At 45.7% G+C, this 12908-nt stretch overlaps 1 protein-coding gene across 1 annotated transcript; it reads right to left on the reverse strand.

Annotated features, from left to right (window-relative positions):
• Positions 1–4583: 4583 nt before the first annotated feature.
• LOC116905707 (40S ribosomal protein S19-like) lies at positions 4584–5286 on the reverse strand. The gene has a single exon (XM_032908681.1). The coding sequence runs from the start codon at positions 5256–5258 to the stop codon at positions 4785–4787; it is 474 nt and encodes a 157-aa protein (XP_032764572.1). The 5' UTR covers positions 5259–5286; the 3' UTR covers positions 4584–4784.
• Positions 5287–12908: the final 7622 nt, after the last annotated feature.

Here is a 12908-nt window from a genome sequence, read left to right on the forward strand (position 1 = left end):
CTCTCTGCCAAGCTCCCCATAATGTACAGCTTGGCTGTATTTGGATTAAGTTTATGATTAAGGATTTTGAGCTCAAAGTTCCATAGAATATTTGTGTCAGTCTCATATGAACTCAGCAATTTCAATGTCCTGAGCAGTTTGAAGCTAATCTATGGGTGGTGTTTTTCAGATTAGTGGCAGTCCTGGCTAGGTAAAGCATAGCAGTCAACCCAAAGGTGTCTACTGTTTGTGTAGGACCTGGTAACTTACGAGGCATGGGGCAGTTTTGCTCAGTAGTAACGTTACCACAATCCATGTGAATTCATCATTGTGGGGCCCCATCAACTTTTTGGAAACCTAAAATGTTACATCAAGAATGGTAGAAAACCTAAATGTTTGATGCCATATTCAGCAGATCTCAGAAAGGTTTAAGGACCACGATTTGTTAACAACATCTGAGGTACACAAACTTTGTTCCTAGTTACCTGCTTCAGTCATGAAAACACGAACAGGAATCTAGGTGAAGCTTAATTGCAGCAGGAATTTTAATCACTCTGTGAACGCTGAGATTTCATTGTTTATTGAAATGCCCTGTTTCTAGTTGTGGGCTCAGCCCTTAGCCTGTACTTTAAATCCCTCTGGCTGGAATAGACATGCCCTTAGTACATACTTTTAATTCCAAACAGTGAAGGTGAAGTTAGTTTGTAGAAGGAAGCTCCCATGTTTGAAAAGTGATGTCTCGGGGGAGAGGGATAAAAAAAAAAGAAAAGAAAAGAAAAGAAAAGTGATGTCTTATTGCATAGCCGACAAAGGGATGCATCAGAGAGATTTGATAGAACGGGATATGTCTGACTCTCATGAGGAGAGGAAAGGTGAAGTGGAAATTTCTGGTTTCTTTGAAGATTCTGTTGTGTCATATGATTTTTTTCTGGAAGATGTCTTGTGAAAGGGCACGTGACGTTTTCCTAGAGTCGATGCTTGAGAGGGCACATGATGTTTAGAACATAAATATACACCAGGGACAGTGAAAGGTGCTCTTGCATTGGTTCACCTTGCAATGCTTTGCTTGTCTCCACTGGTCTACGTTTGTTGTGACTTCGTAGACAGTAACTCCTCAAAGAACTTCTTGTGGTATTCCGGCTGCTTCTTGCTGATTCCACAGACTCGTGCTGATTGAGCAGAGCCTCAAAGTTTCTTCTGGATGGAGCTGCTGCTGCTGATCCATGACTCACCATTTGAACTGAATTACTGGTATCCTGACACCATTGAACCGGACTGCTGACATCCTGACAACAAAGACTGGAATACCCCCCTCCCCAAAGAACTACTTCTAAACTGGTCCACATCCCCCTTGTCCTGTTAACCTGAAGTGTAAGGGTTCTTTGGAAAGTCAGATGGATGGTGTTTTGCTGGGGCAAACGTGTGAAGGAACATTTTGTTAATATGGACACAGGTGCGAAAGGCTGAGGCAGACTCGTTTTGCTGAAGTAGACACAGGAGAGATGATATTCTGTTAAAGCAAGCACATGAAAGGACGCATGATGAAAAATTCTTTGCTAACAATATGCATGCATTGGTCTGCCTTACATTGCATAGTTGAGCGGCATTTGTCAGGACACCATAGAGAGAAACACACCAAAACACTTCTGGTGGTGTGCTGCAGTTTGCCAGTTCCAAGGACTCAGGCTGATTGGATGTACGTGCTGAGGCAAGACACATGCAGAGGCAAGGCACATGGAGGACATGTGATGTTTGGAGGGTATAAATAGAACTCCACAGAGTGATGGAGGCAGAGCTTGGCTTGCTGGTACAGCTAGCTGTGCAAGCTTGTGGGTCTCATATCTTTGCTGATCTTCACTTCCTGAGAGAGGCACAGATGAGAACTTCTGTTGCTCCTGTGAAAGAGCCAGAGTTGGAGTCAATCTAAGGGCAGTGGGAAAATTCCACCACAAGCCTCAAAGCACAAAGACCACTCCCTTCCAGGGAGGGTAGGGCTAGTTTAGTTCCTGTAGCAACTGCAAGCCAAACTGTCAAACAAAGTCACCTGTGACTCCCAATTGACCCCTGATGACTCCCAACCATCTCCCCTGGAAAGTCCAGAATGGTCCACTGACCAAGAGTCAGCTTGAAGGTCATTTCACCCCATCAATAGTACCCTGCCTAGTTACCATTGTTTGAATTCTGCCCCAATTGTTTGCAAGGTATATAACTCCCTGTTAGAGTCTGCTCAGGGTCATCTCCCCTTGAAGTGGGATGACCCCGACAGGTCAGAATTAAACTCCTCTTCCTTTTGCATTGATCACCTCCTCCGAGTGTCTCATTCAAGAGGTCCTGGAAGAGGTTCAATTCGGACCTCACACCTGCTGGTCCCTCCTGCTGACTCAAGCCAAGGCTGAGGCCTGGCTGTCTCTGCTAGGTTATGTCACCACTGTTGCTAACCCGATTCTATTGAACTGGACTGCTGGTGTACCCATTAGGTGTTTTTGAGTGGATTGAGCTGACACTGTCTGCTAACCTGTGAACTGAACTGCTGATTTGTAGACAACACAGATGGGAGTTGCTCCAAAGAACCTTTCTAAACAGGTCCACTTCACACACACACACACACACACACACACACACACACACACACACACACCCTGTATCCTTTCTTTCCCACTACCTCTGGTGGGTGGTGGGTTACAAGGAAGGTTAAAGCATTTAAGAAGGAGTCAGGACAGGAACCCAAACGGGGCAGGAACCTGGAGGTAGGAGCTGATGCAGAGGCCATGGAGGGATGCTGCTTGCTGGCTTGCTTATTATGGCTTGCTCAGCCTGCTTTCTTGTAAAACCCAGGACCACCAGCTCAGAATGGGTTGGGCCCTCCCCCCATCAAAGCCTACTTAAGAAAACGCCCTATAGGCTTGCCTACAAAATTGTCTAAGTCTCCTCCCAAAACTATCCTTCAGGCAGAGAGTGCCACACCTACACAGTCTCCCAGCAACAAAGGCAAAGATGGCCCAGCCTCCAACTGCTCCCTTGCAAACATTGCCCTGCCTGTCTCATGACCTGAAGTAGATAGTCCATATATCTTCCTGAAGAGGAATCTAGCCTGCTGTACCTCAGCTCAGCCCACATGAACTGGTTCTGTCTAATTGGTGATATTCATAAATCGTAAAGATATAGAATCACAAAGCCTTTAATCCCAAAAGGAATTGCTTGCCCTATTTCTGACTCCTGGGAGAGTGGTACAATCTCTCTTCTAGGCTTCAGAAATTTGGAATAAGGAAGTAAAGGCAGCTGTCCAGAAGGCCTGGCTTGGCTCTCCTATCACCAGCAGATCCAGCATTGGGGAAAATGATCCCCAAGATAAAATTGTTGGCCTTTTCTAGCTCAGTAATTGTGACAAAGGAAATGTGCTATAGAGAGGAGTCACTTCTAAGGTACTTTGGGGTATTCTGTTTACTCTGTCATTAGTTTGAGACATTTCTAAATACTACACTGTCTTTCAGGCTCTGACTACAAACAAAGCAATTGTAAATTGGAAGAAAGCCTTGTGGTGAGGGAATCCAGAAGGCTCACTGAGCACGCTGGAAAGGGTCCTTACTCAGACCAGGGGTCAGGAGTGAAGGGGACTTGAGTACAGAAGGAAACTGTGCAGAAATGGGAAGGGGTGTGGGAAAGAGAGCAGGGCACGAGAACACGGTTAGATGCAAACTGAACTGAGCTTGAACCAACCCTGAGTGAGGCCCAGAGGGAAAGACAGGCCACATGACACCATGATAGAAGGCCTAATTCTAAAGACCATTCAAGCTGCCAAAAAGCGTCAGTGTGCACTCATCCATTCATGGTAGGGCCCTGGAAGGCACACCACAAATAACTGCAAAGAGTGACAGACCATCAAGACAGCAAAGGAGCCAGGCATGATGGTACACCCCTGAGATCCCAGCACTCGAGAGACTCACAAGACTGAGGCAGGATAATCAATTTGAGGCCAGCCTTGGGCTACCTGGCAGGACCCTGCTGCAATAGAAACAAACACGTATCTCAAAAGAAAGAACAGGAGGTGAGTGGAGGTGTGGCTACTATGGCACACTAACAGAAAACCAAATGTTACCATGGGAAAAGGCAACTAAAGAAAAGAAAATCAGGAGACCACTGCTTAATTAACTCAAAGATAAAGTCTGAACTGAAATCTTTACTTCCAAGTAGACCATTTAGACAGATATGAGCTACACAGAAAAAAGCAGGAAAAATCATGGCCAGACTGTACATAACTAGTAATCTGCACCTGCACATACATGCCTGTGCATATGTGTGTGCTCATGCTTGTGTGTGCATGTTTGTTTGTATGTATGTATGTATGTATGTATGTATGTTTGTATACACATGCCTATGTGTATAATGTGCTCATCTGTGCATGGAGACCAGAGGTCAACCTTAAATATTTCTTCTATCACTCTCCATTTTATTTTTTGAAAAAGGATCTCTAAGCTCATTGTTTGATCTAGACTAGCTGGCCAAGGGACCCCAAGATCTGACACACACACACACACACACACACACACACACACACACACACACCAGCACTGGGACTATAGGCAGCTCACTGCACCACACCTGGCTTTTAAGTAGATGCTTTGAATCCAAACTCAGGTCCTCAGGCTTGTACAGTAAGCACTTTGCTACTGAGCTATTCTTCTAGCCCTAGGATTAATCACCTGAAGTAACGGCAATTATGGAAAGTACACTGTGAGTAAATTTCACATGTGCCTTTTTTTTTAGGATTATGAATGAGTCAATTTATTAACTCAGCATCCTTTGTTCTAATTCTTCTTGTTGGCAGCTGCCACCTGTCCAGCCATCCCATCCAGATCTCTCTGTGCCTGAGGTGTTAGCTTGCGACCCCCATCTTGGTCCTTTTCCACCATTTTCAGCCCCTCCAGGAGGACTCCTCGGGCCACACTCTTAGAGCCTCTGCTGAAGTGGCTGGGCCTGACACCGTGTCTCTGCCGTCCTCCATAGATCTTGGTCATGGAATCCACCCCCGCACCACCACGGAGGTACAGGTGCCTTGCTGTGGAAGCAGCTCGTGTGTAGAACCAGTTACCATACGGGGTAAGCTCTTTATGTTTGGCCAACTTGACTATGTCCACCCATGCAGGGACTTTCAGCTTCCCGGACTTTTTGAGGAAGGCTGCCAGAGCTCTGACGACCTCCTGCTGGTTAACGTCCAGGCATCGAGTGGCCTCCACACTGCCAGCCAGAGGAAAGAGAACGACGGGGTTTCCCGGGGTCATATGTACCTTTACCAAAGGTTGGTTGGTTGGTTGGTTGGTTGGTTGGTTGGTTGGTTGGTTGGTTGGTTTTTCGAGACAGGGTTTCTCTGTGTAAGCCTGGCTGTCCTGGAACTCACTCTGTAAACCAGACTGACCTTGAACTCAGAGACCCACCTGCCTCTGCCTCCTGAGTTTGGGATTAATGGCATGCATCACCACCACCCAGCTACAAAGAATGTTTTTAAAGTGTGTTTCTTACTTAAAAGTCAACTGTGCTTATTTATATATTGAAATACATAAAAACAAATATAGAAGAGATCAGGAATCGAGAAGGGGGCTGGGGAACAAAGGAGGGGTTAAGAGGAAGAGAATGTAAAGAATGAAAACACATTTTACTCATTATAAAACCCAGAAATTAACAAATAAAAATAGCAAAAGCAAACAAGCAAACAAAAAAGAGCCAGGTATGGTGGTACACACCTTTATCCCCAGCACTCAGGAGACAGAGGCAGGCAAATCTCTGTGATTCAATGCCAGTCCGTTCTATAGAGCAAGTTCTAGGCTAGTCAGAGTTACATGATGACACTCTGTCTCAAAGAGAGAAAGAGAGAAAGAGAGAAAGAGAGAAAGAAAGAAAGGAGGGAGGGAGGGAGGGAGGGGAGAGAGAAAGGAATAGAAATATTTTAATTGATATTTTTGACTTAACTAAGAGTGAGCCTTCAAGTTAAGTGGGGGAAGCACACACCTTTAATTTCATCACCTAGGAAGCAGAAGCAGGCGGATCTCTGTGAGTTCCAGGCCAGCCAGGACTACACAGAGAACCCTTTCTCAAAAACAATAACAACAACAACAACAGCAAAGAAGTAAACCTTCACCCCATAAATATAGGTATAAAACTCACAATTAAATTAGAATTAAACAAAAGTCTTATTACTCCCACAAGCGATCTTTTGAGAACAAAATGAACTTAAATTGCTTTTCTGGAAGATACTTTCCTCTTACGTGCTGTCGATGGATTACAGATAGTGCTGACACTGGAGCAGACCATTCTGATTGGGCAACCTCGTTTTACAAAGAACTGTCTCCTGCTTAGACAACTGCACAGAGAAGAGGAAGTGAGAGCGCTCACGAAGGGGAGGAAGGGAGGGGCAGCACGGGACTTTCTGGACTCTCCCTTAGTCTCCCAGATTTGAGAGCAACTAAAAATGTCTCCTGTTAACAACTAGAAACACCACAAATGTCAGAACTTCATCCCATTGAGGTTACGCTTCTTACCAACTGATCCATGCGAGGTGGCCGAGGAAGGGTTCCCGGCTCGGAGACGATGGCCCTGTGAACTCCGGGGCACTGTGGGCAGGGAGCTGAGGGTCTCCCAGGAAACAGGCCCTGCTTTCAGTCTATGATGACGCAGGCACACCCCCCCCAAAGGCTCCGTTGCCTCCCAATACCATCTTACTAAAGACCCAGCTACGAGGAGGGAGGGAGCACAGAACTGCCACACGATCCCACGCCACTGCTGACCATGTGTCCAAAAGGACATGCCACAGAGACCCCCGAACACGCGTGTGCATGCAGCACTGCTCACAATAGCGAAGATACACAGTCGCACAGGTGTGTGATCTTATTCTCTGGCCTAAAGAAGATGAACTTCTAACAGTTAGAGCAAAATGAATACAACTAGAAGACATTTTATTAAATGAAACAAACAAGAAAGAGAGAGACAAATACCACAAATTCTCTCATGTAGAGAATTTTCAAACTACTCCATCTAAATATGGAATAGTAAACCCCAGAGGTTGGAAGAAGGCGAGCTGGGGAAAGAAAGGCTATATTTGATCAGCGCACACTTCACAAATTTACTGAAATATGTGTGCGGGGTTTTGCCTGAAATCTTAACATTCTGTGTACCGAGGCAGAAGGATTGCCAAGGGCTAGGAGCTCTTCTTGCTCTTGCAGAGGACCTGAGTTCAGTTCCCACCACCCAAGTAGGTGGCTCCCTACTTTTGTATCAACTCCAGGAGAATTGATACTCTCTTCTAGCCTCTATGGGTGCTTACAAACATACACAAACACACACGCACACACACAGATTAGTACACATATATACATAAATAAAAGTATAATAAATATCTAAACAAAGAATATAATACATTGCTATTAGCTATAAACAATGTTTACTCCTAATCATGAAAAAGAACAGGAGAATAAACACCAAAGATAAAGAGCAAAGCATTTATAGGAAAGGGGAATAGAAACATCCGAAAAGCAATCAAATAAAATAACAGGAATTAAGAAGAAAAATAGTTGCAAAATTAAAAGCTCCCCTATTACATGCTTCTGTGAACCTTGAAGTCATTACCCTAAGTGCAAGAAACCAATCACAAATGACACACCCATATGATTCCCCTCATGGCTACCTAGCATACATAGTCCAGTTCATGAATGGTGGTTCTCAGGGGCTGGGAGAGCAGGCTTCGTAGGGTACAGGGTTTCCTTTATGAAAGATGAAGAGTTTGGGAGATTTGCTATATAACAATGTAAACTGAGCTGCGTGCTTACAAACAGTTAAGGGTGTTAAGTTTTTCATTATGTGTATTTTACATTTTTTAAAGATTTATTATATATAAGTACACTGTACACACCAGAAGAGGGTATCAGATCCCCATTACAGATGGTTGTGAGCCACCATGTGGTTGCTGGGATTTGAACTCAGGACCCCTGGAAGAGCAGTCAGTGCTCTTAACCGCTGAGCCATCTCTCCAGACCACAATTTTCTATTTCAAAGTCATTTGAATGAGTCAGCAAGTGAATTAGGTCTGGCTAAAGGGCCAAGGCAGCTAACTGCAATGGATTTCCTAGTCAACCATTACTTCGCTTCACAATTTCCTGGAATTTCTGAAGAGGGCAGGAAAAACCCATTGCTGAGAGCGCATGAAGAGTAAGAAACACATGCATTGAAGTAAAATGTGTCTAGTCCAAGTGTTCACTGGGCTCTATCAATCCTGTCTCAGTGCAAGCTTTACCTCCTTCTCCTGGCCCCAACCCTTGGTCACCTTCTCTAGTTCTTCCCAAAAGGAATGACTTAACACTCTACCCCAGTTCTGACAAGAAAAGATTTAAGCAGGCATGTCATTTTATATTGAAAATTTCCTTCAAGGGAATAATTTGGCACACAGTAATTTTCCAGACAAGTCAGGCATTTCTAGATACTGTCCTATGTCATTCTTTCTGCCCATCCATAATAAGAACTTATTAAGTTTACTTAAAAATGACACAAAATGTCATTTAAAAATCATACATATTAATGGGATATCATGTGATGTTTTCATATATAGATATACTATGTAGTGTTCTGATATCTGTGTCTTCAAAGACTAATTATTCCCTCAAAGCAAAATGTGCAACCTCCTTTTTCTTCTTTGTGATCAGGACAGTACATTATTGCTGTCTACAGTCTCCTGCCATATTAGAGCACAGCACAACCTCTTGGTCTTACCTAATTCACTTGGTACTGGCTCATCAACCTTCCCCTGCACCCCCCAGGCTCTGGCCACCCCCCAGCTCTCGCTGTTCCTGAGATCAGCATTTTCAGTTAGACAGATGAGCAAGAACACGCCTGACTTGTCTCTCTGAGTTCTTTTCAAAACTCAGATCATGATAATGATTTTCGAGCCAGGAAATTAATATAAGAGTCTACAGTTACAGAAATGTAGGCACCAATAGGACTGTGTATCATATTCCATTACATCTGAAGTACTTTTTTTTTCTGTTTTAACAGATGAGAAGTTGGGCTTGTCCTGTAATCACTGGTGTGTCATAAGTTAATTGAAAACATTTTTTTCCTTCTCAGTGAAGCATAAAGACCCAAGTTACAACCAGCGGCTGCCTCAGTTCGATGAAATATGATTGTTTTGCAAACCAAAGGAATGTGTGCACCAGCAGCTGAGGTTGGGATAATAGAGAGAAAAGGAAGGAAAGGAAAGAGAAGGTTGGGCTCAGGAGATGGCTCAGGCTTAAGAGAGCCTGCTGAACAAGAACAACAACCTGGACAAGAGCCCAGAACCCACCCGTCCTAGTCAGGATTACTATTGCTGCAAGGAGACACCAGGACCAAAAAGAACCTGAAGAAAGGGTTTGTTTGGCTTACACTTCCACATCACTATTCATCACTGAAGGAAGTCAGGGCAGGAACCTGAAAAAAGGAGCTGATGCGAAACCCATGGAGGGATACTGCTTGCTGGCTTGCTCCTCATGGTTTGCTCAGCCCGTTTCCTTATAGAACCCAGGACCACCAGCCCAGGGCTTGCCCCACTCATAATAGAATGAATCCCCCTCCATCGATCGCTAATCAAGAAAATGCCCTATAAGCTTTCCTACAACTCTATTATATGGAGGCAATGTCTCAGTTGCAGCTACCTCCTCTCAACTGATATCAGCTGGTATCAAGTTGACAGCATCCCACCTACACATCCAGGGACATTCACATGTGTCTGTAACCCCAGCACTGACAAATGTACACAAACAGCACAGAGCTCACTGTCCAGCCAGTCTAGACAATCAATGAGAACCAGGTTCAGTGAGAGAGCCAGTGGTGGCCCATGCCTTTAATCCCAGCACACGGGACCCAGAGGCCGGTAGATCTCTGAGTTTGAGGCCAGCCTGGTTCCAGGACAGCCAGGGATAGAGGTGGGGAGGGGAAGGGAGAGAGGGAGGGAGAAGAGGGAGAGGGAGAGGGAGAGGGAGAGAGAAGAGGGAGAGGGAGAGGGAGGGAGAAGAGGGAGAGGGAGAGGAAGGGAGAAGAGGGAGAGGGAGAGGGAGGGAGAAGAGGGAGAGGGAGGGGGGAGAAGAGGGAGAGGGAGAGGAAGGGAGAGAGGGAGGGGAGAGGAGGGAGAGAGAAGAGGGAGAGGGGAGGGGGGAGAAGAGGAGAGGGAGAGGAAGGGAGAAGAGGGAGAGGGAGAGGGAGAGAGAAGAGGGAGGGAGAGGGAGAGAGAAGGAGGGGGAGAGGAGGGGGAGGGAGAGGGGAGAGGGAGGGGAGAGGGGAAGGGAGGAGAAGAGGGGAGAGGGGAGAGGGAGAGGGAGAGAGAAGAGGAGAGGGAGAGGGAGAGAGAAGAGGGAGAGGGAGAGGGAGGGAGAAGAGGGAGAGGGAGAGGGAGGGAGAAGAGGGAGAGGGAGAGGGAGAGAGAAGAGGGAGAGGGAGAGGGAGAGAGAAGAGGGAGAGGGAGAGGGAGGAGAAGAGGAGGAGAGGAGAGAGAAGAGGGGAGAGGAGAGAAGGGAAGAGGAGGGAGAGGGGAGAAGAGAGGGGAGAGAGAGAGAGAGAGAGAGAGAGAGAGAGAGAGAGAGAGAGAGAGAGAGATGAATAAGCGGGGTTATAAGGAGAGTGAGTACCTGTGAAGTTTATGGTTAGGGAGGAGACACAAAGAGCTGAGGTGAGCCAAGATGTCAGTATAATCTTTGAAATGTGTACTGAGTACTTGTGATTCTGAGGGAGCCTGGAGGCCAGCATGGACTCTGGTGTGTTAATAGGCACCACAGACAGCCATTTGCCCCTTCTGTCTTTGGAACACACACACACCACACTACACTACACTACACTACACTACACTACACTACACTACACTACACTACACTACACTACACTACACTACACTACACTATACAAGCATGCACAGAAGGGTCCCTCATACCCATAAACATTCTCACAAAACTTGCATTGATATATGTTTCTCTGAGTTAACCACTGTGACACTGTATTATAAATGTCCTAGCATCTAGGAGGTCTGGCATTCATCTGGTAGGAACTGGTACTGAGGCAAGAAAATATGGATTAGTGCAAGAGAAGATTCCAGAGATTAACATATGAATAGCAGCAAAGGCAGAAGACTGGCAGCCCTTATTCTACCTGAGCTTCCTTCATCCAAGGAGCATATGGAAAGCCAGTATAGGAACTTGGGAGAGGTGGTTACCAGTTAATGTCCCCTAACAGGCTACAGCCCAAGGACTTCACTCCACCTTTTGCCCTTCTTGCTCTCTTTGGGCCAGGCCACTGTGAGATTAAGCATAGCTCTACACTCCTACGAACCTCTCTCAATAAACTATTTTCTCTTTTGTAGCTATCCACATGTCTCTGTACAACCCACTGAAAGGAGGCACAAGAACCTGGAACTTTAGCGTCTGCCTCTCCACTCAGTCCCATGCCTGTAACAGTGCTGATAATAGTTATTTCTGATGCCAATGCATTCTGATTAGTCAATACCATGCCGTGTCAGTTTTCCGCAAGGTATAAATCATAAATATTAGTCTCTTTGAATATTCATGAGTTCGATAAAATAATATATTACTTCATTGGATACAAATGCTGACACTGGAGTTATATGTGTGTGGTATCATTAATAGTTTGGGGACTTAAGAATATGTTCTTAAGGGTGTGGTATCACACACCCTTAATTCCAGCACCCGGGAGGCAGAAGCAAGTAGATCTTTTAATATTCGAGACCAGCCATGTGGTCTACACTGGTCTACAAAGTGAGTTCCAGGCCAGCCAAGGCTACGTGAAGAGACTCATTCTCTCAAAAAAGGAAGGAAGGAAGGAAGGAAGGAAGGAAGGAAGGAAGAAAGAAAGGAAGGAATGAAGAAGCAGTGCTATCTTCTGAGAAAGTCAAGTCAGTAAAAGAGTCAGAATGGTCCGAGCTTTAAAACAAGGTTGGGTCTGCAGTTAAATACACTCACTTGCATGCAAAGGAACAGAAGTACAACCAGAGTAAAAGTTAGCTTTGGCAACTCAAGATAGGCCTGTGAGGGAAGAACCATGACCCAGGGACTAGAGCAGCCCTGGAGAGTGGTGGTTCTGTCCCTGTGGTGAAGAGTCTTATCTGATGCCATTATAGACTGAACTCACTTAACTAGATACTCTCGTTCTCTCCTCCTGCTTACGAAGCCACTCCTGATTATAACTTACCTTTTTATGTGGCATCCCCACGGGCACAGAGGGTGGTACATGCAGGTTCATCAGGTCCATTTGGTGTTTATCTCTTTCCCTCTCATTTCCTGCATCCCTGCCATGGCCCTGACAACTAATAAATACATCATCACCCATGGCCTCCCACCACCACCCTCTGGGAAAACAAAGAGCTGAGCTGAGGAGATAGGAGACACCAAACCCACCCTTGAGATCCCTGAGGCAGTGATGAAGATGCAGCTCACACATCGTAGAGCGGTCCATCTTGAGCACTTCCGGCTAGCCACAGGGGGAGCAAGGATGCTGGCCCCTAGGAGGCTGCCTGCCCACTATACTATATAGCTATAGTCACCCAGTGTGGGTGTTCTTATCGCCTGATGAGTTGTCGCTGCATCAGTAATGAATACACTGGACACTTGTAGGGTAAAGCACCTGCTTAGTGAGGTGACAAATCTCTATCAAAGCCTTTCTACCTTGTATCCTTTTCTTTCTTCCTGATACCTACTTTTCTCATTAGTACCCACTCATAGTTTTGCCTGCCTACTTTCTCTGGCCTTCCCACCACAGTAAAAGTTATTTTGCCACGTTCTTGGGATGCTGGACTGCCCTGCATGGTTCCCTTCCCTTAAGTCTTTGGATAAACTGTGAATAGCTCATCTGTCCTGGTGAACCTGAGGTGCCCACTGGGCTCTCAGACCCAAGCCTCCACCAAATTC

Source organism: Rattus rattus, chromosome 7 (genome assembly GCF_011064425.1).
Source record: "Rattus rattus isolate New Zealand chromosome 7, Rrattus_CSIRO_v1, whole genome shotgun sequence".
Classification (NCBI taxonomy): domain Eukaryota; kingdom Metazoa; phylum Chordata; class Mammalia; order Rodentia; family Muridae; genus Rattus; species Rattus rattus.

Coding starts and splice junctions, on each gene's coding strand:
- LOC116905707 (XM_032908681.1), bottom strand. CDS start 5,258: ATGACCCCGGGAAACCCCGTCGTTCTCTTTCCTCTGGCTGGCAGTGTG.